Source organism: Felis catus, chromosome C1, assembly GCF_018350175.1.
Source record: "Felis catus isolate Fca126 chromosome C1, F.catus_Fca126_mat1.0, whole genome shotgun sequence".
NCBI lineage: Eukaryota > Metazoa > Chordata > Mammalia > Carnivora > Felidae > Felis > Felis catus.
This window is the reverse complement of record NC_058375.1, coordinates 114327644-114352029: the sequence shown is the minus strand read 5'-3', so window position 1 is coordinate 114352029 and position 24386 is coordinate 114327644. Positions and strand designations below refer to the sequence as shown.

Here is a 24386-nt window from a genome sequence, read left to right as displayed (position 1 = left end):
CTTCATTGCTCAATAGTCTCTGAGATACTTGAGGTCTAAGACTCAATTTTACTGCACTCAATCCCTAGTGCCTATCCAAGGTCAAACATAAAGTATATCTTTATAAATATTTATTGGACTGAATTAAATTGCAATGATTAGGTCACTTCTGTTTCTACTTAGGGGAAACATAGGGTTAGGGGCACAAAGCTCAAACATGTCATCGGTATATATTAAAAAAAAATCCTAAGAGGGGCACCTGGGTGGCTTAGTTGGTTGAGCATCCGACTTCAGCTCAGGTCACGATTTCACGGTTTGTGAGTTTGGCCCTGTGTTGGGCTCTGTGCTGATAGCTAGGAGCCTAGAGCCTGCTTCAGATTCTGTGTCTCCCTCTCTCTCTCTGCTCCTCCCCCTCTCATATTCTGTCTGTCTCTTTCTCTCTCAAAAAATAAACATTAAAATTGTTTTTAAATCTTAAGAACCTAATAAAAATGGTAACACGACTTCATACATGTTATATGTTTAAAGACTACGTAAATGCTATAATAAACATGGTACTTTATCTTTAGAAAATCTTCAATTTGCTTGTGGAAGTGGGTGTCAGAAGGGTTGTGAGCTATTAGAGAGTAGTGGGAGGAGTGTTATCTGAAATTGGAAGATGGTCGTAACTACAGATGCAGACAGGTGTGGCTCATAGCATAGCTGTGAAGTCCGATATTGTATGGTCTTTGACGTGGGTGTGTGTACAGGCGTGGTGTATTTCTGTGGGGTTCAGTTCCACTGATTCCAGTTTTCTGTAATCACCTAGTGTTTCCTGATGATGAAATAGGCATAAGCAAATGTGAGATTTGCATTATATTCAAATTGTCTCCTACTACATAAATAGTGTAACCGATCTGCGTTTCCATACAAATGTATTGGAAGTGTATATGCATCTCCCCCCACCTGCATTTTATGCCTGGAATAAAGTAGCCGTGAGCCCTGCTTTCTATTAGCAGAATGACCATAACTGCAGAGGTGTCCTTGCTGTGATTTTTATGTCGTTCCTCTTTAGTGAGGATTTGGCTGTCTTTTGTGTTTGTCAAATACCTCAAAATATTTTTCAAACATTTGTGTTGGGGTAAAAAAAAAAAAACTCAAAATACACTTAGCCAGTGGATTTTTTAACACATTTAACAAACAAAAATTTAATCCTTATGTTTCTCATTAATGTTCCTGTGGTGAGATGAAATAGTCCTCTTTATGAATTTTCTGGATAAAGAAGCAGCCCCATATCCAATGTACATTTAAAAATTAAAAAAAGAAATCAGACCAACTTTTCTTGAAAGCCCTTAATATATCAAGTTTACCTTTAATCTGAATGACATAAAATCATGGTTGAATGAGGTATGTCTGCATTTCATGATGTCATTTTGCAATGTCCTGCAAAATCAACTGTGCACAAAATGAAAAATTGGAAAATCATTTGGTCCTGTTGTGTGAACTAGTCCCTCCCTTGCTTCCTTCCTTCTTTCCTTCCTTCCTTCTTTCCTCCCTCCCTACTTCCCTCCCTCCCTTCCTTCACCATCCATTTCTTTCAACAAACCTTTACTGAAGGCCTATTATGTATCAGATTATTTGCAAAGTCCCACAAAGAGTGTACCATTTGGTGTAAGATGCAAACAAATAAATGAATTATTACAGAACATTTACATGACCAGTTTGCTATGTGAAGAGCAGAATTGTCTGCATGAGATCACATGGTTCATTTGGAGGAACATGTCTGTGTTGTCAAGACCACATCTCTGCCCATGACCCCACCCTGTTCTACATTTGAACAGCATCAAAGAAGCCTTAGAAAGCATACCTGTCTGTGCTGTTTTGAAGGAACACATGCACCCTCATGTTTATAGCAGCACTATCAACAGTAGCCAAAGTATGGAAAGAGCCCTCGGTGGATGAATGGATAAAGAAGATATGGTATACACTCACACACACACACACACACGCGCACACACACACGCACACACACACACACACACACACACACACACACGATGGAGTATTACTCAGCAATCAAAAAGAATGAAATCTTGCCATTTGCAACTACGTGGATGGAACTGGAGGGTATTATGCTGAGTGAAATTAGTCAGTCAGAAAAAGACAAATATCATATATATTTATTCATATGAGGACTTTAAGAGACAAAACAGATGAACATAAGGGAAGGGAAACAAAAATAATATAAAAACAAGGAGGGGGACAAACTCATAAATACGGAGAACAAACTGAGGGTTATTGGCGGGGTTGTGGGAAGGGGGATGAGCTAAATGGGGAAAGGGCACTAAGGAATCTACTCCTGAAATCATTGTTGCACTTATATGCTAACTAATTTGGATGTAAATTTTTAAAAATGAAAAATAAAATTAAAAAAAAAGGAAAAAAAAAAAACAAGCATACCTGTCACATTTGGGAAGGCTGGAGAAGCTGTTATTGAAGTGAATAGCAGATTCAAGATTGTACACGATTGGGGACTATTCTCGCTTACTTTACGCAATGAATTATTACAATTAGCCGTTCATTTTCCAAAGATTTTCACACAACTGAGAGTGAGACATTTTAAATCATTCTGTCTAGATACAAGTATAGCAGGATCCCTTAGAGATTGAAGATGGGAAAATAGGTAAACAATCGTATCCCCCCTTCAACAGTCTTCCTCCTTCTAGAATAAGCTCAATAGCCATAACTTGAGGCTTTTCTCAAGTGAATGATTAAAGGAATGGGTGATTGTTAGACTCCTGAGTGAGACAAATCAGTGACATTTCTGGCCACACCAGTGTCTAGTGTTGTGACCTTGGACAAACTATTTAACGTCTCTGAATATCAGTGTCTCCAACTGTAAAGGAATTTATACCAGTCTTTCAGGATTGTGAGGAATGAATTAAATAGCCCATGGAAACAATTGGTACTGGCCTTGTTCAGAGCATTGGTTAATTAATAATGGGGTTAATGCCATGATTCTTCCCTTTATGGGCTCTCTCTTGCTAATACAATTTGCTTTCTTTCTTTCCTATCATTATAGACAATTGTGATGACCCATTAGCATCCCTGCTCTCTCCAATGGCTTTTTCCAGTTCTTCAGACCTTGCTGGTACTCACAGCCCAGCTCAACTCAACCGAAGAGTTGGTGAGTAAGATGACTAAAACTCAAAAAGCAAATGCTAAATAAGCATGCTGTGGGGAAATGGAATAAAAGGACATTCCTATTCACTGGGATCATGTCCAAGAGCAGTGTTGAGAAGAAGAAAGGGAAAGGGGGTTACAATGGAATTAAGCCATGTTTCCTAGTGCATAATGGATATTCAAAGTATGCTTGTTCTTGCCTCCCCAACTCACACTATTTTTCTCTGATTATCATGAGAGGCCTTTGTAAAAATAAGTTTTTAAAAAATGCTTTATTGGGGCGCCTGGGTGGCGCAGTCGGTTAAGCGTCCGACTTCAGCCAGGTCACGATCTCGCGGTCCTTGAGTTCGAGCCCCGCGTCGGGCTCTGGGCTGATGGCTCAGAGCCTGGAGCCTGTTTCCGATTCTGTGTCTCCCTCTCTCTCTGCCCCTCCTCCGTTCATGCTCTGTCTCTCTCTGTCCCAAAAATAAATAAACGTTGAAAAAAAAATTAAAAAAAAAAAATAAATAAAAAATGCTTTATTTTTATATTTCATGTCTCTAACATGAATAGCTACCAACATACATTATTATTGTAGCATGTACACAATAAATGTGTGAAATCTACTAAGATTTTTCCTTCAAGAACTTAAATTTTAACAACAAAAAATGTTGCTAATTTTTTTTAATTTTTTTTATTTTATTTTTTTTTGCTAATTTTAAAAATATATAGTACTATGAAGTAAAAGTAAGAAAATACAATACAGAAAAGTAAGTAAATAATAAAGTAAGTAAGAAAATGCAAGGCAAACCTACCAACTAGTACTTGTGGTTAAATGTTGGGTGTGTATCTTTACAATGTGTGATGGAAGTAAGAGCAGACACCCTTAACTGATCTCTTATGTGACGTGTCTTTAACAAATTATAATGTTGGATATCTAGATAGATCTGTTTTTAGTCAGAGTTGGATGTTGACTTTTATAATGTGTATTTGAATTTGTTAACTTTTAAAAATTATTTAACATCTGGTTATCTTTGTATATTTATATATCTAGTGAATATTATAAATGTCTTCAAGTTGAGAAAAATAATTTATATGCAACTTCAAGAGGTACAGTGATCTGTTAGAGTTCATATTAATTATTCTTGACTGTATCTTCTCATCGATAATATGAGGCCCATCATATTAGTAAGCTTTCTAGTGTTGGCCCATCTATACATTCTGGAATAGATTTTAATTGCTCATTGTGTTATGGATATCATTTTTAGGTGTATTTATTTATATATGAGAGAGGGTGACAGAGAGAGTGTGGGAGGGGCAGAGAGAGAGGGAGAGAGAGAATCCCAAGCACGCTCCTCACTGTGAGCACGGAGCCTGATATAGGGCTCGAACTCACAAACCATGAGATCATGATCTGAGGCGAAACCAATAGTCAGGTGCTTAAACAACTGAGCCACCCAGGAGCCCCAAGGGTATCATTTTTATAAGTGCAGGATGATTTAACTGGTTGACATTTTAATTTATAGTTTTTAATCTTCATTAATGGTGAGAGTGCTGTGTAATTTTTGTTTGTGTATTTGATGTTTGTTTCGTACTACGTTTCACAAGTATTCTGTTATTATGGGATCCGTAGTTTAAGTTAGCAATTTCTATGGCTTTGTTAAGAAAAGATTTTAAGAATGCTATTCTAAAGAGAAATAGAATGACCAATCAAAAACCCAGCAGGAAAATATTAATAATTGTGTATTAACACTGCCTTTTTGCTGAACACTCTGTGCCAAGAATTTTGTAAAGCATTTCACCTATCAAGGAATTTCGTCTTTGGAAAGCTACCGTAAGATGCGTGTTATTACATTTTAACTTCGGATGGGGTTCCTGGGTCTCAGAAAAGTTGTATAACTTTCTTAAAATCACAAAATTTGGAAGGAGAAATGCTTTGATCAAATCTAAGACATCTGAACCCAAAGTTTTGCTCCTCACCACCACGTGAGCAAACCGATTCACTAAGACAGGTTAAAGAGGGCTATGTTAGAAAGAGACTTGGAAACTAATTGGCCAGGGTTCAAGTGCTGCCCACAGCATTTACTTGCAAGCCCTGTGAGTGTCTGCAAATTGCCTATCTGCTCTTGACTTCAGTTCTTTATCTGTAAAGTGGACCAGTAATACCTGCTTTGACACATGACGCTCAGACTGCGGCAAGCCTTGCATATTAAAAAGATCCTTCTCGATGCAGCATAGAGAGTCTGACCCGAGCAGGGAGGTCCACTTGGCAATTTCAGGAAGAAGCCAGAGTTGGAAGATTTTAATTTGTACACCAACAGGGCATCTGGAGCCAGAGTTCTCCCCAGTTTAACCCAACTGTGAAGTGGCAGAAAGTCATTACTGCCTAGTAGCACCTCTGCAGTTTCCTGGGAACCTGTGAGTCTGGTCACAGGCCGGCTCATCCCCTGGTGGACGATATTGACAGAGCAGATGTCTCTGCTCCGATTTATTGTAATTATTCTGCTCACTGGGAAATCTGGGTGCCGGAGTCCAAGGATAGCACCGGCGTGTTCAGAGAGGACATTGACCTCTCTTTCTTCTTCCAGCTAGAGTCTAAATCAGGAAGGTCATGCAGGGGCGACAATCTCAGAATGTTGAAATGCACTGGCCTTGTCCTCCAACAAACTCCCAGGCCTGGCAGCCTCCGGTTCACTCACTGGGTCCAACCACTGCCCTCAGGGGGAAGTCAACACAGCCTCAAGGAGAGAGTGGATCACTGGTTCCCATCCAAGAGCTGTGCATTTGAATCACCTAGATAGCTTTAGAAGTAGCAATGCACGAGCTCGTAGTCCAGATACTCTGAATTAATTGTCTGGAGTGGGATCCAAGGGTGGATATTGATAAAATAAGTAAATACAAGCTTTCCAGGTGATTCTAAATTGCAAGACTTGCAACTACTAGGTTGAGTGAATTCATAAATCAAAAATCACTCTATTAATATTTATTGAGCACCTAATATGTGCTAGGCACTCTGTTAGAACCCTGGCACATAGTTGGTAAAAATAGTCACAAATCCTATTCATAAAGAGTTTACATGGTTAATTTAAATTAGCATATCATTAATAGCTAACATTTGTTAGTGATAATATTGATATTATTACTTTTATATATGTAATGTAAATAATATGTATGTGTAAATATACATATATATAGTTGGATAGATAGAAAGTCAAATATATACGTATGGTTATGTATATATACACAAAGTCACATATAGAGAAAAGGTGATAAATACAGGGTTGGATATATATAAATATATATATCCATATATTAGGGTATATATACATATATAGTATATGTGTATATAGTATATATATGCATGCATACATAATACTTATACAGAATATATAAATATAGTGTATATTATAATAAAACATATTATATTCATATTAAGCACAGATTTTTTCATATGAGTTTTCTAAATATAAAATTTTTAAAGTTGAGAAAACTGTAATTTTTTATTTTGATTGGAAATATTAGTATAAAGCAGTGATTTATTTTTCACCTGCTACAAATAGACTTATATGCTGTCTGTCCACTGAAACAGCCTAGAAGTAATTATATATCTCTGTCTAATGAATACCTCTTTCTATATTTCTTCCTTTAAAACTTCCCTTTTATTTTAAAATAGGAAAGATATTCAGTATACCCCAAAGTGCAAACTGTTATGCACGGTGTGAAACATTTATACAGATATACAGATATACATGGAGATTTCAAAGAACATCTTGGTTTTCATTTGAATTCTCCATGTAGTGTTTTAAACAGCAAGTTCCCTGGCAGATGGAAATCATTGCTACTCAGCACTGTCATGATCAGGTTTGGCTCCTCCCTAAGTGGTAGGGTTGGGTGTCTACCATCATACAACTAAATCTCATATCAGCAATCTACTTACTACTTACCAAGAGCCATCACTCTTCTAGGCCTTTAAGGTGCATCGCTACTACCCTCTACACAGGTGTTATTATCTTGGTTTCATAGATTAAAAAAATGCCATGGCACACAGTGGGGAGAAAAAGAATATTAGAATAAATATGTTTAGGTAGACACAAAATTAGCTACTATCTTACAATACAATAAAATTGGGGGGTTGTATCTTCTCTACTGGAAAAATACTTATAAGTTAACATGTAACATCTCAGTATCTAAGATCTAATAATCAATCAATGAATAACAAAACCAAATAACAGGCATATTCTAGAGAATTAAAGAATCATTGAGTGGTCCTGTTGAAAACTGCCCAGGATGATATTGAAAAGACATAGCATACTCTTTTTTGATTTCCAAGTTCTGGGTGATGTTTTTTCTTAACATACTCCATTTCTTCATCCCTGCCTTCATTCGTTCATTCACCTATCACAGTATTTCATGAATTCCTTCTACTCCACTCCATTCAGCCTTCTATCCATTTATCAGGAAACGTCCTGGTATGTCACCCAAGATGAAATACAAGCTGTAAAATTCTTGACCTCCATGAGACTATGTCTCCCTCGTATTGAGTGCGCTCAACCGTGTTCTTGTAGCTGTTCAGTCTTGAGCTATTTCACAGAGGTGAACTTGGCTGCAAGTCCTGGGCACGATTTAAAACTGCTGCCTCCACTGGGATCACACACCTCTGGCGTACATTGAACATAGGTAATGAAGGACCACTTTACCTCTCATCTGGGCTCAGAACTCAAGCGCCCACGGTTTTCTGACCTATACGCAGGAAGAAAGGATGCCCCACTGGTAACTTTGTCACGTTGGAAGCAGGGATCAACTCAAAAGTTGAAAAGAAGACTATAGAAAAGGCGTGCCGATGAGTGTCCTCACGCCCTAAGTAAAGCAAGTGTCATGAGTTCTGACTAGTGACTAGTGACAAACTAATATTTCTGAGAAAAAAACGCAGTCTTGGAAACAGGCTTTGCCCTTAGGTACTGCTGTGGGAGCCAAATTCTGGGCAACCTGCAAAACTAACAGGGAGATTGGTTGGCTAATGCCCACCATAATAGCATTCGTATTGTTATCTTATCTAGGGATGGGATTTGCCAAATCGAATTTGTGTTCTCTCCCTCCACAACATCCCTCAGCCCTTTTGTCATCCACCCACAAGGAAATAAAAATTAAAAAAGAAGAGAGAACAAATTACTTTTAAAAAGAACACGACAAAATATATCAAACTGGGGGTCAGATCGCCATTAACTTAGGTTACGAAGTCAATCTATATAATTGTGGCTTAGGAGGGATCTGACTTTGTCAGATGGGATTTGTTTTGTGGCAAGAAAGCTTTTGATCTGGGCTTTAAAGTCAGCTGGGCTTTGAGAAGCACTAACTGTCAGCAGGAAGCCCAGAGCTGGTGGCACGTGTGAAGCTGCTGAACTGTGGGTTAGATGTGCTCCAAAGTGAGGGGAAGGTTTTAAGCCACTTTCTATGATTAAAAGGCAAATAACAACAGACATCTCGGGCCCCGGGAGAGGAAAGGTTTGTATTTTTCTTTCCCCGTCCCATTTCTTTCCCCATCCGCAGTTCTGCAAACCATTACGTTTGCCATTTGTTCCTTGAAATTTTAATCTCTCTTCCTCACTTGATATATTTTTGAGATGCTTGCCTGTGTAAGTTGAGATTGTGTGTTTCTAGCATGACAATTTTGTTGCCATGGAGAATCTGATTTTTTTATGTCAGGGCCCTTTCCCAGCTTCCTGGGCTCACGGACCAATGAAGAGGCTCACAATCCTTGCCCCCGTTTCGCCCAGAATCCTTGCACACTTTTTATTTTCCCCTTGGGCAACACTGGTTGCAAACAGCTGAGGACCCACAAAGGCCTCTGTAAGTTGGTTTTCAATCTGTTCTCACTGGTCCTTCCATGCAGAGAAGTGGATTCGGGACAATTCAGGAATCAGGGTTCTCACAATGAGCATCTTGGCTGTCTGGGGACTTGTTCCAGATAGCTAGGTGACAATCTGAAGATCCCGTTTCACAGGCAGCACTGCAGTGCCTGCCTGCAAATGACAGCACCAGTCTCCCATATGGATTGATGGAGCCAGACGTGATATGCGTATCATCTCATCTGTTTGAAAAGACAATGGGACGTACAGAAGTCTCAGTGTTACCTCCTCTCCACTTGAAGGGTCCTTTCCTTATTTTCAGTACTTTTCCTTTCTTATGTCCTGTCCTAGCTGCCCCCTTCACCTCCCCCCCGCCCCCAGCATGGCCAGTATCAAGTCCTGTGCTTCCTTTGTGAGTTTATGCTCTCCTCACTTCTCCAAGTGTGGGCTCTATATGACAGTGCAGGCAGCACCTGGGAGCCTGTTAGAAATGCAGGATCTCAGTCTCTGTCCCCAAAACTTCTGATTAAAACCTGTGCTTTAGCAACAGTTGCATTCAGGCAGTCCAATTATTGGGGATGCCCTATTCTAGAATATCCCTAGACTTCTGCTCCTTCAATTCTTAACCTCTGTGCCTTTTTCAATTCAGCATCTCAGAGGTGGCTGGAGGGGGGATGGGAGGAAATAAATCAAAGTTATCTAAGTTTTTATGAATATGAAACCACGCTCAAAACTAAGAAGTAGAAACTTAACCTCTATTTCTTGTCGTTGTATCAGTATTCCAAGATAGTTGGTATCATTCACGTTTGTTAAGGATGAGGAAGTGGACTCAGAGAGGTCAAGTCACTGACCTAAGGATACACAGCTAATTGTGGGTAGGACCTGGACTTGAATCTAATTCTGTCTACCCAAGTTTAACTAGTATCTTTATTCATATTGATCTGAGATATTAATCTGAGTAAAGGTGGTGCTGGTGTAATAGTCACCCCTTTAGGTCACTTTGGCATTTCAGGTGGTGTTGCCAGTGTTTTAACCACAAAAACTGGACGTTCAGGCGTCAAGAGAGAAAGAGAGATATGGACACCTGTGCCTCGTCGATGCCCCTGAAATCATACTGTGGCCTAATAGGCCAGTGGGCAAAACTAACCTTGACCTACATATTTAAACAATGCCCTAGGCCTCTTCTCTGACTAGGATAGCAATAGATCATTGAGAGGTACAGAATAGAAATCTGCTGCTGTTTAATAGGAGCCTTGGGACCCTATCGCAAATGCAGACAAATCCAATGTGATGACCCTCTCTTTATTCAGCCAGGGTAACTGAAAAACACAATGATGTTAAGAGGGGAAGGGGGGATCATATGAAGACTTTTTCTCACCAATAATATAATACTTCTGAGATTATAAACATCAGCATTCGGCACAACAAAAGTGATAGATAAACCCATGCAATTGACACTTTACTCCTTCCTCTGATGGCTGGTCACTTCCTCTGAAATGCCAAGCTGAGATTATTTCTAAGCAGCACTCTGTAAAATGCTAGCTCAAGTAATCACTTATTTGATGCCACTCATACTTCACAAAGAGATAAGATCTTCAGTTTGTCAGTTCACTGCATTTAATTCGAAGCATTTTCACTTAAAAATACAGTAATGCAGTTACGGGCATGGCAATTAATAACAGATACTTGTCTAGTGGTTGACAGTTTACCACTGCATTTGCAATGAAGGTCACACCCAGGAGGAAATAATGTAATTGAATAGCATATTGTATGCTGGATACTTTTGCTTTGTCTAACCTGGAGTAGTTAGGTAGGAGCTACTCAATTCGTTTGTTTAAAATCCATCTAGCAATTTTTCACTTAAGACATTGTGGAAATGCCATTAAAAAAATGAGCCAAGGATTATTGAATCTACCATATGGAGTGAAAATGATAACATATATCCAACTCCAAGGAACAAGAAAATAGGAGTTAATATAAAAAAGTAGTTCATCCTTCTCCAGGATTCCCAGTGGGTGCCTCTTATCCTGTGGTGGCCCCTCCCCTGGGGACCCCTTTTGAATGTCTCACACCACCCTTCTCTTACTCAGACTTGTCTATGCAATCACTTATGTGTGTCCGGACTAAATTAAAAAAAAAATTAATGTTTATTTATTATTGAGAAACAGAGAGAGACAGAGCATGAGCATGGGAGGGGCAGAGAGAAGGGGAGACACAGAATCTGAAGCAGGTTCCAGGCTCTGAGCTGTCAGCGCAGAGCCGGACCCGGGGCTAGAACTCAAAAATCAGGAGATCGTGAGATCTGAGGCCAAAGTCAGATGCTTAACCAACTGAGCCACCCAGGCGCCCCTGGACTTAATTTTTTAAATCAATGTACACATTTGCTAAAACCCCAGATTTTATAAGAGAATCCATGTCATTTGTTTTGCTAAGGACTTGCTTCTCATTAATCCCTTCCACAAAAATATCCAGAGCAATTGATACTGTCTCTGGGATATCTTTGTTAGGGTAATTTTGTGTGTGAGTACAACAGAAAACTCACTAGTTAAAAAAAAAAAAACAACTCAGTAGCATGAAAAATTATTAAATGGTGGAAACTCGGCACATGGAGATTGAGAGGTGTCCATACTGTTACTTCTTTTTTTCAATTTTATTTATTTATTTTGAGAGACAGAGAGGGAGGGAGGGAGAGAGAGAGAGAGAGAGAGAGAGAGAGAGAGAGAACAAGTGGGGGAGGGGCAGAGAGAGAGAGGGAGAGAGAGAGAATCCTAAGTGGGCTCTGTACTTCCCCCTGAGCCTGAGGTAGGGCTCAATCTCTGTGAGATCATGACCTGAGCTGAAGTCAAGAGTTGGACCCTTAACTGACTGAGCCACCCAGGCACCCCCATACTTCTTTTTCTTGAACAGCATGATAGTTACAAGGGTGTTCAATCTGTAATAGTTTATTAAGCTAAATATTTGGTTGTGAGGCTTTCCTGTATCTGTGTTTTATTCTATATTTTTTCAAAAAAACCCACCAGGAATAAAAATAAAATTTATTACCCTACATCAAAGGAAGCCCTCAGTGAAGACAGGCTTCAGAGCTAGTGGATTAGTTCATCAATGCCATCCTCGGCGTCTACATCCTTCTCCAGCTAATATGCCTGCCCCACATCTCAGCCAGACTTAATAGCATTCTGAGAAACAGAAATCACGGGCACCTATGGCTTGCTTTTAAGCCATCCAATTTGATTCCTCAGAACAGTGTCAGGATGAATGTCACCTCAGAACTTGTTTTAAAAAAAAATGTAGCCTGTCTAGACTTATCCTAATCCCAGATCTTCTGGACCAGAAAGTCTGGCAGAGGGACCTAAGAACCCCTGTTTTTCCAAGCTCCTCAATTGATATTGATGTGCGGAAGTTTGAGAACTATGACGTAGAGCTAGGAGACTCTTCCCGGCCCCACAACTGCCCTACTACTCTGCTTTCACATCACCAGCAGTTTTTCTCTGTCCAATTAGCCATAATGTGGTCATGTGTCCACTCCTGGACCCAATCACAGTCAAAGGTGGTAGAATTACCTTGACTGGCTTTAGATTAGTAATCTGATCCAGAGTAAGAGAATAATTGACTCTATTTCTTCCTTCTCCTCTCTCTCTCTCTCTCTCTCTCTCTTTCTCTGTCTCTCTCTCTTTCTCTCAAGCTGTATCTCCTACCATTTTGGTGGGTTATACTGCACATCTTCCAGTCAAAAGAGTAACTTCCTAATCAAGGGAGGAACTGATGCCAGAGTTATTTTTTTGAGCCCCAAATGAAGCTTTTGAAATAACAATGAAACACACTTGTATTTAACCATTTTGTGGCCATAGTGGTTAAACCTACGAAGAGACAAATATTATCTTGATCCTTGATTCTTGGTAAAGTGGACACTTAACTATATTATTTTTGTAGAAGGAGAGAAGTGACTTGCCCAAATTCATGGAGTCAAAAATGATGCTTTCGGCTCAAACACTGGCTTTCAAGACTAGGCCCTGTCTTTCAAACAAAACTGTCCTAGGAAGCCAAAGTAAATGTAAAATGTGAGCTGTGCTAAAAAGTATGCTGCTCACGAGAGAGAAGTTTTAAGTGGCAATGCCAGCAAGATGAGATCTGCAGGTTTAAATGAGTTTTGATTCCTTTTCTCCATTTTCCCTTAAAAACTCTTGGGAGAGTCATTTTTTCTCTATCTGCCTAAAAACAGGGAGCGTGTCTTATCTTGCTGCTCAATCTTTTATACTGCTTTACTCATGGATGGAACTCAATAATTATATATCCATTAAATGAGGAATAAATAATCCACTCACAGCTCCCCAGGCCAGAGCAGCCGATGAGTGGAGTTAAACTGTATTGATTTGACAAATTAAATAGAACTCAGCCTCTACCATTTTATAAGAGAAATTCTAGAACAATGCTATCCAATAGAAATTTCTGCAAGGATGGACTATCCCTTAGCTGTGCCGTCTAACATGGTAGCCCCTAGCCACACATAGCTTTTGAAATGTGGCTATTTAAGAATTGAAACTTTAATTTAAGTTAAGCTAATTTACATGTAAACAGCTACATCTGGCTATTGGGTATCACATTGAACTGTATGACTGTAGGGTCTTTTCAAGTTTTATATACAAGAACTTCTCACGTGGATGTTTTTCACGTGTATATGAATCAACCGTTGGCCTGCAAGGGGCATCAACGTGAGATATCCTCCTTGGGACCGAACTCCAAATTTTCCAAGCCCCAAATGCCTTCCTGCTGCTTTCCCTCACTTCTTGTGTAACTTCTGAACTGTGAAACGTGCAGCCAGATATACTTTTCCGATCCATGAGGACCTTAATGGCTCCACTGTCTCACAAGGGAAGTATTCACTGTAGGACATCACAGCTGAACTGTGGGAGTAATGAGCTTTAGAACCCTTCAGAGTAATAATACAGCTCTCTCCTAGAAACACAGGCACACAGGTATGTGACCAAGCACACTCACTGTAGCAAAGGCTGTTGGCACCCACATCTCCTGGACTTTACCACTTTCAGAACAAGGACAACATCTTAGATGAGATGAGATGGGACTTCTTGTTCAAATGATTTCTGGGGGAGTGATTTCTGGAGACAGGCTGTGAGGGAAGACAGAGGGGAAAGCTAGTAGGAAATGTGGTCTCAACTGAGGTCTAGCTTCCTTCCAATGCCAAGAGGAAGTTCTGGGCCACCATAAATATCAGCCACATCTTGAGACAATGGGATCGGCTTTTGGAACTTTGTATCCGTCCATCACTGGCTGAGATGAGAACCAGGAAGGGGTAGCTTCCCAGGCAAGAACACTTCTGTTTGGACAAGAGCAAATCTCTGGAGAAGGGGGCAGACAGTTCTAGTTGTCAGCCTGCACCCATAGCTGGGCGATGAATCCATCTACTAAGGAAGACCAGAGAGGAACCCTGAAGACATCCCCAGCATCACCACTTCCAACCCCAACATCTACACATTCTCTACTCTGCCCGAAGGGCTATCTTTCTGTGCTTTAAACACCACCCTGCCCACCCGCAGTTTCAATCAACACCTGACTGAGTTCGTGTATAAAAAACCTGTATATGGTAATGATATGACAACAAAACCCTAAAGTGCATCCTGCACTGGTGAGATTAAGCTCCTCCACAGGAATGGCTGGCTTGCAAATGTGCCACGGGTCAGCTCTCCTCCCTTCCCTGTCTCATCTACATACCTCTCACCCAGCTTCCTGGGGTCAGTTCCCAAATGAGCTACTTACACTCAAATCCATTCTTCATAATTGACTTCTGGTAAACCCAAACCAAGTCACACACGCAGAGTCACTGCTCCCGGCATGACTCTCGAGGCAGCCTCTATCATGAATGGGTCCGAATGGAACCCAGACTCTCCCTTGCCTTTCATGAGTGTCGTCTTATGATCACTTTTGGTCTTCTCTGCAAATTGGCCTCAACAGGCCCACTCCACATTTTCCTACAAGTGTATCTGTTTTGAAACCTATAGGGTATTTGGTCAGGTTCCCACTTGCTTTTTCCCAAGAGGCTCCTTAGTCCCTAAATAAATGTCCCTAAATAGAAGTGTAGGAGGACCAACCTGCGACACCCAGGTCCTGCTCCACGTGCCCAGTAGCAGAAGGATGATGCCCAGTCTTCCCTCCAACACCCCCCGACCCCAAGCCTCAGAAGTTACTTCCCAGGGACGCCTGGGTGACTCAGTCGGTTAAGCGACCGACTCTTGGTTTCTGCTCAGGTCATGATCTCACCGTTCATGGGCTCGAGCTCCACATTCTATCCCATGGTCTGATCTCTCTCTCTCCTTCTCTCTCTGCCCCTTCCCGGCTCACCCTCCATCTCTCAAAATAAATAAATAAACATTAACAAGAAGAAGAAGAAGTCCCTGCCTAGCCACAGGTCCCATTCCAAACGAATGATAATGACGCTGTGCTTGCAGATGCACGAGCCCCCCACTGAGGACTGTGGAGAAGTTTGCCAATGTTGTCATCACTCTTACCCATACTGAGTAATGTTAAATATTTATGAGACCATCTCTCTGCCTTATTCATTACCATCACTGGGCAGTTTTGTCCCTGAAAACTCTTGAACCTTTGCTTACACAGGCACCGAATATTTAATAATGATGCAGCTAGTAATTCAAGCTAGCTTCCTACTCATTTGTGATGATGTGCTTGTGGTTTTTTAGGGCCTTGAGTAAATCTGGAGGAAAGCACCCGCATAAGAAACCTACTCCCTCTAGGGTTTATTTTGGGGATTTTGTTTTAAATGGCCATGTGCTTCAAATAGTTTAGGTGTGAAATGCCGTGTATGTGATTATTCTACCTCTTGTTGGTCTTGTACTAAAGGGACTCACTCTCCTTTTGAAAGATAGTTGTAAACTTTTGCTGAGCAGAGACCCATTTATAATCCGTTTTGTGCCCATTTCTAATGTGTGACCTCAATCAACTCTCATTTCCTTTGCTGAGTTAAGAGCGGCAATAAGGGTAGAAACTGAGGAATTTCTGCCTTCTACCAGTTATTCTGTCTCATGCTCCAAGCTTCTCCTAGTGTGTAAAGTGGGGAATAAGTATCATGGTGTAAAGGGCTGGGAAGGGAGCTGGCTGGGTGTCAGAAGACATGCCTCTTTGGTCTTACTTTAAACCTGTTTAGAATTCTCCATGAAGAAGAAGCATCGGTGAGACATCAGAACGTTGGGTCTCTCCCCACGATAAGCTGGTTGACTCTTTGAGGCTGCTTTATTCTCTCATAAATGGAAATTTAAAAATATATTGCTGATCGCTATGAGAATCAGGTGAGATGTTGAAAACGTGCAAAGAATTATGTTTCTAGTGATAATTGCTGTTTTGGAGAAGGAAAAGGAACAGGAGGGGGGTTCTCTGACCATCCTGTGGAGAGGCGGTGTCGCCGAATAGTTAAGAGATTGGGCTCTGGGTCCTGGTTTTGTGAGTTGGAATCCCCTGTTCTGCCACTTACTAGTTGTGTAGTCATGTGATCTTGGAAAAGCTGTCCAACCTTTCTGGCCTCAGTGTCGCCACCTGTAAAATGGACATAATCATAATAATTAATATCTATGTTGCAGAGATAACTGTGAGGATGAATGAGTCCGTGTGTGCCAAGTGCACAGGGTGGTGCTGAGCACTGAGCAAGGACCATCTGTTATCTAATAGTGGATATGAATGAACACTTCAAGGGCTTGCATAATGAGGGTGATGGGAAGGAACAATAGGCTTAACTGGGAGTGATAATAACTATTGATGCAAGAACAGAGATGGATATTTCCCAATTCACAAAGTTTCAGATTTCCTTGGCAATTTTAAGTCTCCATTTAACTACACCTCTGTGTCTGGTGTGAGGAACTGGGAAAGAAGGGTGCCCATCTTAAATCCAGAGGCAATTTCATGTGGTTATTTGTTATTGTTATTTTTGATCATCAAAAATAGCATATTAGATTTAAGTTATGTCAGTCTACTAAGTAGATAAATAAAGCAAATCTCATCTGTAAAATATTAGAATGGAAACCGTAGAAGCTGTCTCATCGAGTTTTTCACAAACCACTCAGCATGTCAGAAACACCTTTCTAAAAAACAAAACAAAACAACAACAACAACAACAACAACAAAAACAGATTCTCAGGTTAGGCGTCTGAATACATTATCAACGAGAAGGCCCAAGGATGTATATTATCATCTTTACAAGGCCTCAAGGTGTTTCTGGTGATGGAACACCTCTGAGAATTTCTCATCCAGTCTAACCTCAGGAGCAGAACTGTGCCTTGAACCAGGTCTCTGGGCTTTTGGTCCATAATCTCCTTTTCCCATCCTGTCCCCAAAAGTCACATAATGCACAGGTAGAGTATGGGGGCTTGGGCTGTGCTAGGAATAAATTAAGATACAGCATCAAAATCATGCAGGATCTCATATTTGAAAACGATTGGAAAATTCTAGGTGACATAAAAATGTAAAGTTACTTTTCCTTTAAAATCAAAATCTTCCTTGAAATGTGCATTAAAATCTCCTAAATTTCAACTGCAAGGATTGTGGGGATTGCAGTTAATAATCATCAATACCTTAGCCACAATTACAGGCAGCACTGCTTTAGTCAACACCTTTGACTTGCCAAACACAGGTATCTGTGTGTATGTTACACCCCCAATTTAGAGAATAATTCAGACACAGAAAGCTAGTGTGGGCTGGTGTGTCTTCAGAGTAACTGCAAATAGTATCTTCAGGGTTCTCTCATCATTTTGAAAACACATTTATTGTTTGGTGCAAGGAACAAAATGTTTGTCATAGCAACCATGGCAACCCTGGGTACTTGGCCTATTAGCTGTAATGCAGGAAACATCTTCAGCAGCAGGAAAGGAGTCCTTGGCAATTATCACCCAGATAGCGTCCCTCTGTTTTAAGAGGGTCGGCTGAAGCTTCTGGGTTTGGAATATTTTTTAACTGTTTGTGCTAATGAAGGTGAACAGCAACAATTCCCTTTTGGTTAATTTCAGAGTGGCTTTGGCTCAGACAAAGTTGAAGAAATGTTTTAGCGTTAACTGTCCCTCTTTTGTTTTGGTTTGGGTTTTGGTCAGTCTTCTGTGATTGGATGCTCTGCAAGTTGACAAGGAGAATTCCTTGTCATTTAAGGCTCTGCACCATCAGCACAGAGTCCGACGCGGGGCTCGAACTCATGAACCGTGAGATCATGACCTGAGCCGAAATCAAGAGTCAGATGCTTAACTGACTGAACCCCCCAGACACCCTTCTCTCTTCCGTCCTTAACATACATTCTTATCATATATGAGTATGATGATAATAATTAAAATAAATGAAGAAAAAATCCTAAAGCACGACTAGGAAGTCTGGATAAAAGAGAAAATAGTTAAGGTTTGAGTATTTTGATTTTCAAACATAGTGATGGTCACCCAGCAAGTCACAAGTCCCATATTATACCAACAGCTGTCAAATTGTTGCATATATTCTTTATGCAATAAACCCCATAAATATGAATTATGTGAGTCTCAGTTTCTGTAAGAAAGATATGCTGATAAGAGAAAATATGTTACAGGCAAAAAGCATAAAAGGATGGAATCACTCATATTTTCATCACTCAGAAGAAATCACCATACAAATTCCTCTCCTATCACGTTTTAATACTGTTGAGATCATATAGTTTATACAGCTTTGCTTTTTTCACATAAGAAGAAAGAGGCATCATGAAACGGACAGGAGGAGAAATTGAATGGAAATAACGAGCAGGTTCAGAATCACTTTAGACTTCTTTTGGAAATGTGAAAGATCTTCTTAAGCCTCCCTGTCAGTTGTGAGAAGTTGAAAGAAGGTCCGTACTGGGAACTGCGGACGTGTTCGTGAAGACAGAGCTGGTTGATAAAAATGTAGCTCTGGGTCTGGCATCTCAGAATCTCTGCTCAAATGCCTCCTGCTTATTTATTGATTTTCTGGGCTTTTAGAAACTTTTTTTTTCTTCTGCTACATATTAGCCTCAAAGAGCTATGATTAAACTCTGAGTGCCAGGTGTTCTAAACTTGCCGGATCTCAGTCTCCCTGACTATATTATGAGAATTGTGCTTTTTATCTCACAGGGTATTATGCATGTATTTAAAGTAGGCTGAACTGCAATATCAAATAAATTCCAATGTGCCACCAATGTCTCAAACAGCATAGATGTTTCGTTCTTGTTCATATTATAATATAGGGCAGGTGTTTAAGTAGACAGCTGCTTTCCTCCATGTGATGATGCAGGAATCCAGGCTCTTTCCAAGCTGTCATTATGCCATCAGCTAGGGCCTTGGTGCCAACTGGATCCGTCAGTAGAAAGGGAAAGCAAGTGGGGAAGAGATTTGTTGGCTTGCAAGGGGCACATCTTCGTAGTCACATTTTTATTGGAGGGAACTATAGCCATGTTTGTGGCTACAACTCTAATAGTGTAGAGAGCTGAAAAATGAAATTGAGCCTCACAACCACCACAGAAGAAGAGATAATGGATAGTAGGGAAGTCAGCCACATCGGCCACTGTATTCATGTCTTGCAAAATATATAATAAAATACATTCCACAGTAGATGCTGAGAATGTTCCTTCTTTTCCTGTTTCTGCATTTCAACGCTTAAGAGTAGTAGCTATTTGTTAGGAGAAAATCAACCCACAACCTGTAGGATGTGCCTGTTGACCAAAGTAGGGCCCACCTCATGTCGTGTATCTCCTGTGTCTGCATGTCCGCACCCATCGATGAGAGGCCGTCTGCACTGGGCAGCCAGGGCTCAGGAAAGTTCTCGGTTACCAAGGAGAAGTCTCACTGACTCCTTCCGAGATAGTGAGAAAGTAGACTGGGACATTACTAAAATGATTTTCAGTGACACAGGCTGAGCTCAAAAAGGAATTTATTGATTAAACCTTCTAAATTATAATTTTAACTAACTCCCCAACTCAATGCCCTGAGCAAGGTGCCTAACAGAGGTGTTGTTTTCATCTTGTCCCCACCCAAGGCGTACGCACTCTGCCATAGTTTCCACTCAGGATTCAGAAGGTCTGTGAACTCTCGGGTCAGTAAAAAAGATTATTAACTTCTTTGTTCCTATGTGAAATGAAAATAGAAAACTGAGGCCACGGTCTTCCCACTAAGCAAGAGCTAATATTGATCTTCTGCAGAGTTCCAGGGTGTCAAATAATGAAATATTGGGCCCAAAGTCTTTTGTCACATGTAAGCATGTTCCTGTGTGTCAAGTACTCTGAATCCCAAGAAGATCCAGAAACACAGCCCACTCTGATGTCCTTCTGAGATTTTGCATATGATGTTCCCTTGGCCTGGCCGATCTCTCCAATGTTTCCTCTAGTTAACCTTGTTTGCCTGCAAAACGCTTTTATTTGCTTCAGGTTTAAGCTCCACCATCCCTGTCTATAGGCCTTTCCAATCACCTAGCTAGGCGTCGTGTGCTCTGTGCTCCTGTTGTACCTTCTGTTTGCCTTTCATAAGGCTTCTCGTCATATCACATTGCATATTTTTGTCTGTGTGTCTTTGGTACCAAGAACGCCTCAGGTGCTCGGTGAACATCGGACAAACAGATGAGGCAGGAGTCAAAGACATAGTCCATGAACTTTCATCTTTGTATCCACAGCAAAAGAAGGAAAGAAAGAAAAAGGAGCCTGGCCCATGGTAGGTGTAGAGAAAACACAGAGAGGGATGAAAGAATGAAGAAAAGCAGGAAGGAGATGACAATCAGGCGGAAGATAGAAAACATGTTACAAGGTTAAGGCAATAAGCAAATAAAAATAAATAAACAAAGCCAATTCTACTAGGAATCCAGAAAATGGAAAGTGTAATGACTGAGGAAAGACCAGAAGACTTATGGAAGGAACAGCATGGATTTGAGATGAATCTTGAAGCATGAGAGGGAATAGAATGGAAGAGAATGGAAATTGAGCCCAGTAAGGGTGAGCAGGGCACGTTTGGGGGTAAAGACATGTCAATGGAACACCATTTCATTTCTCTTTGAGAGCTGTAAGGTGTGGCCCTGTGAGATGTTACTACAACCCACTCTCTCTGATCTTCTTTCAGGAACTGGTGGTTGGTCCCCAGCAGATTCCAATGCTCAACAGTGGCTCCAGATGGACCTGGGAAACAGAGTGGAGATTACAGCAGTGGCCACGCAGGGCAGATATGGAAGCTCTGACTGGGTGACGAGTTACAGCCTGATGTTCAGTGACACAGGACGCAACTGGAAACAGTACAAGCAAGAAGACAGCATCTGGGTAGGACATCTTTTCTCTTCTGCTGAATAAAACTGAGATGTGGTAATGGTAACCAGTGAGCGTTTCTATCGTTTTCCTGTACCCAGATTGTTGGTAGCTTAGGAACTACTGAGTACCCATTCAGAAATAATTAGACCGTATATGGGTCCTATCTCCAGCATGGCTCTCGTTCGAAGGGAAATTAGGATGTCTGTTGCAAAAGTTTAGTGTTTTCGTCCTCTTCTGGTAACTTGAGTAATTCACTGACTAGGCCTCAGTTCCTTCGTCCATAAAACCAGAAGGATGCTGCAAGAGTCTGATTGTTAATGACAATGTATTGATTTATTGAGTAGTATTTACCCACTTGTTTATTATGTACCAGGTTCTTTGCACACTTTGTAGTGCCCCAACTAGCTCAGTTATGTAATTTGACCGATATTGCACAATTCGTAAATCTTGGCATTAGAATCTGTAATCAGGTCTGACATTGAAACCACTGTGCTCAACAGCCTCTATCAAGATTTAAAAGGAATGAAAATGTTTAAAAATACAAGATGTAAAAGGAATGAAAATGTTTCTCCAAGTTGTGAAAAAGAACTTTCCTTCCCTACCGCAAGGCCCAACCTCTTGACCTTTTCTTGTTAGTGAAAGGCTGTCCCCAGACTGAGGTTAGAAAGGGAGAGCGCATAGCAAATGGTATCTGGAGGAAGCTTCAGAAACTCATGCACTGGATAAAAAAAATGTATTCATTTGCGTTGCTTACAATTTAGGGAAAAACATCTCCAAATATTTATTTTTCTCCCAATGTGCATAAAATGTGAAGATTTGACAACTGATAGAATTATCTGTCTTTCTCATAATCTCCCTACATGTTTTTCCGTGAAATTAATTCCAAGTTTGTTTTCAAACTGGTATTGGTCTACATTTGTCTGTGTTGGCCCTGCTTTGTTGGAAAACAAAATTTTTCCTATTTTATGTTTATTGCTTTTTGCTAACCTCCTACTAATCAATATTGCTAATTGAAAATAATAGTAAACTGAGGATTAAGATTAGTCATGAACAGATTGCATCTTGAGAATAATATTATTATCATCCTTATTCTGGGTTGCCTATAATATTAGGTTGAATTATTGTCACAAAGCATGTGTTTTCTTCATTTTAAAAATAGGCTTTTGGGGACTATTCTATTTTTTCACTCAATTTTGAAGCCCCTATACAATTTTACAGGTTTTTTTGCTTCCTTTTGTTTTGCTTTTAGTTTGAAAGGAGAAATAATCACACCTTCCATTTTGAGGAAGTTTTAAGGTTTTATGTTGACTTTAGAGGGACTAAGAGATGTGGGATTATTTATTTTCTTTGGCATGTTCAATCAGAACTGGTCGTTTCTCAGAATGAATTGGAGTTTTGAGTTATTTTTTGTCTAAATATTTTTATTAAAGTGTAATCGACATGCAATATTATATTCATTTCACGTATACAACCTACAGTTCAACATTTGTGTACCTTGCAAAATGGTCACCATAATAAGTCTAGTTACTGTCTGCCACCATACAGCATTATTGTCTATATAATATTATAGTCTATATTCTCCAAGCCACACATTACATCCCCGTGACATCTTTATTTGATATCCAGATTATTTTACTTCTTGATCTTCTTCACCCATTTTGTCCATACCCCAAGCCCCTCCCTTTTGTCAACACCAATCTTTTCTCGGTACCTCCGAGTCTAGGTTTCATTTGTTCTGTTTGTTTGCTTTGAGTTTTAGATTCTACATGTAAGTGAAATCATGTGGTATTTGTCTTTCTATGACTGACTCATACTACTTAGCATAACTCCCTCATGGTCTGTCCATGTTGTTGCAAATGGCAAGATTTCCTTCTTTTTTTTATGGCTGAGTATTATTCTTCTGTGTGTGTGTGTGTGTGTGTGTGTGTGTGTGTGTGTGTGTGACATCTTCTTTATCCATTCATGCACTGATGGACACTTAAGTTGTTAGCATACGTTGGCTATTGTAAATAATGCTGCAGTGAACATACGGGTGCATGTCTTTTTTGAATTAGCATTTTCATCTTTTTCAGATAGATAGCCAGTTGTGGAATTACTGGATCATATGGTCCTTCCTTTTTTAAATTTTTTGAGGAAACCCCATGCTATTTACTATAGTGGCTGCATCAGTTTGCATTCTCAACAACAGTGCATGAGAACTGCTTGTTCTCCACATCCTCGCCAACACTTGTTATTTCTTGTCATTTTGACAATAACCATTCTGACAAGTGTAAAGTGATAGCTTATTGTGGTTTTGATTTTCATTTCCTTGATGATTAGTGATGTTAAACATCTTTTCATGTACCTGTTGGCCATCTGTATGTCTTCTTTGGAAAGATGTCCATTCAGATTTTATGCCCATGTTTCAATCAAATTATATTTATTGTTGCTGCCACTGTTGTTGAGTTGTATGAGTTATTTATATATTTTGAATATTAGCCTGTTATCAGATATATGATTTCCAAATATCTTCTCCCTTTCGGTAGGTTGCCTCGTGGTTTTGTTAATTGTTTTCCTTGCTATACAGAAGCTTTTCAGTTTAATGTCCTATGTATTTATTTTTGTTTTTTTGCTTTTGCCTTAGAGTCAGATCCAAAAAAATATACACACAACTGATTTCAAAGAGCTTATGTTCTATATTTTCTTCCAGGATTTTTATGGATTCAGGTATCTCATTCAAGTCTTTAATCAATTTTGAGTTAATTTTTGTGTATGCTGTAAGATAGTGGTCCAGTTTCCTTCCTTTGCCCGTAGCTGTCCAGTTTTCCCAGCACCATTTATTGAAGACATCATCATTTCTCCATTGTATGTTTTTGCTCCTTTGTCATAAATTAAGACTCTCTGTTTTGTTCCAATGATCTATGTGTCTGTTTTTATGCCAAAAGCATATTGTATTTTGATTACTATAAGTTTGTAGCTATGGTTTGAAATCAGGAAACATGATGCCTACAGCTTTGGTCTTCTTTGTCAAGATTGTTTTGGCTATTTGGAGTCCTTTGTGGTTCCATATAAATTTTAGAATTCTTTCTTCTACTTATATGAAAAATGTCATTGGAGTTTTGATAGGGATGGTGTTGAATCTGTAGATTGCTTTGGGAAGGATGGACATTTTA

At 39.9% G+C, this 24386-nt stretch overlaps 1 protein-coding gene across 4 annotated transcripts in view; it reads left to right on the top strand.

Moving 5' to 3' along the window:
* CNTNAP5 (contactin associated protein family member 5) overlaps positions 1-24386 on the top strand; it is an 805732-nt gene that overhangs the window by 178577 nt on the left and 602769 nt on the right. For all 4 annotated transcript variants that reach the window (XM_011285200.4, XM_011285199.4, XM_019837943.3 and 1 more), the window contains exons 2-3: positions 3041-3145; positions 21053-21246. In XM_011285200.4, the coding sequence (XP_011283502.3) occupies positions 3041-3145; positions 21053-21246 (299 nt within the window). The remainder of the gene's footprint in view (positions 1-3040; positions 3146-21052; positions 21247-24386) is intronic.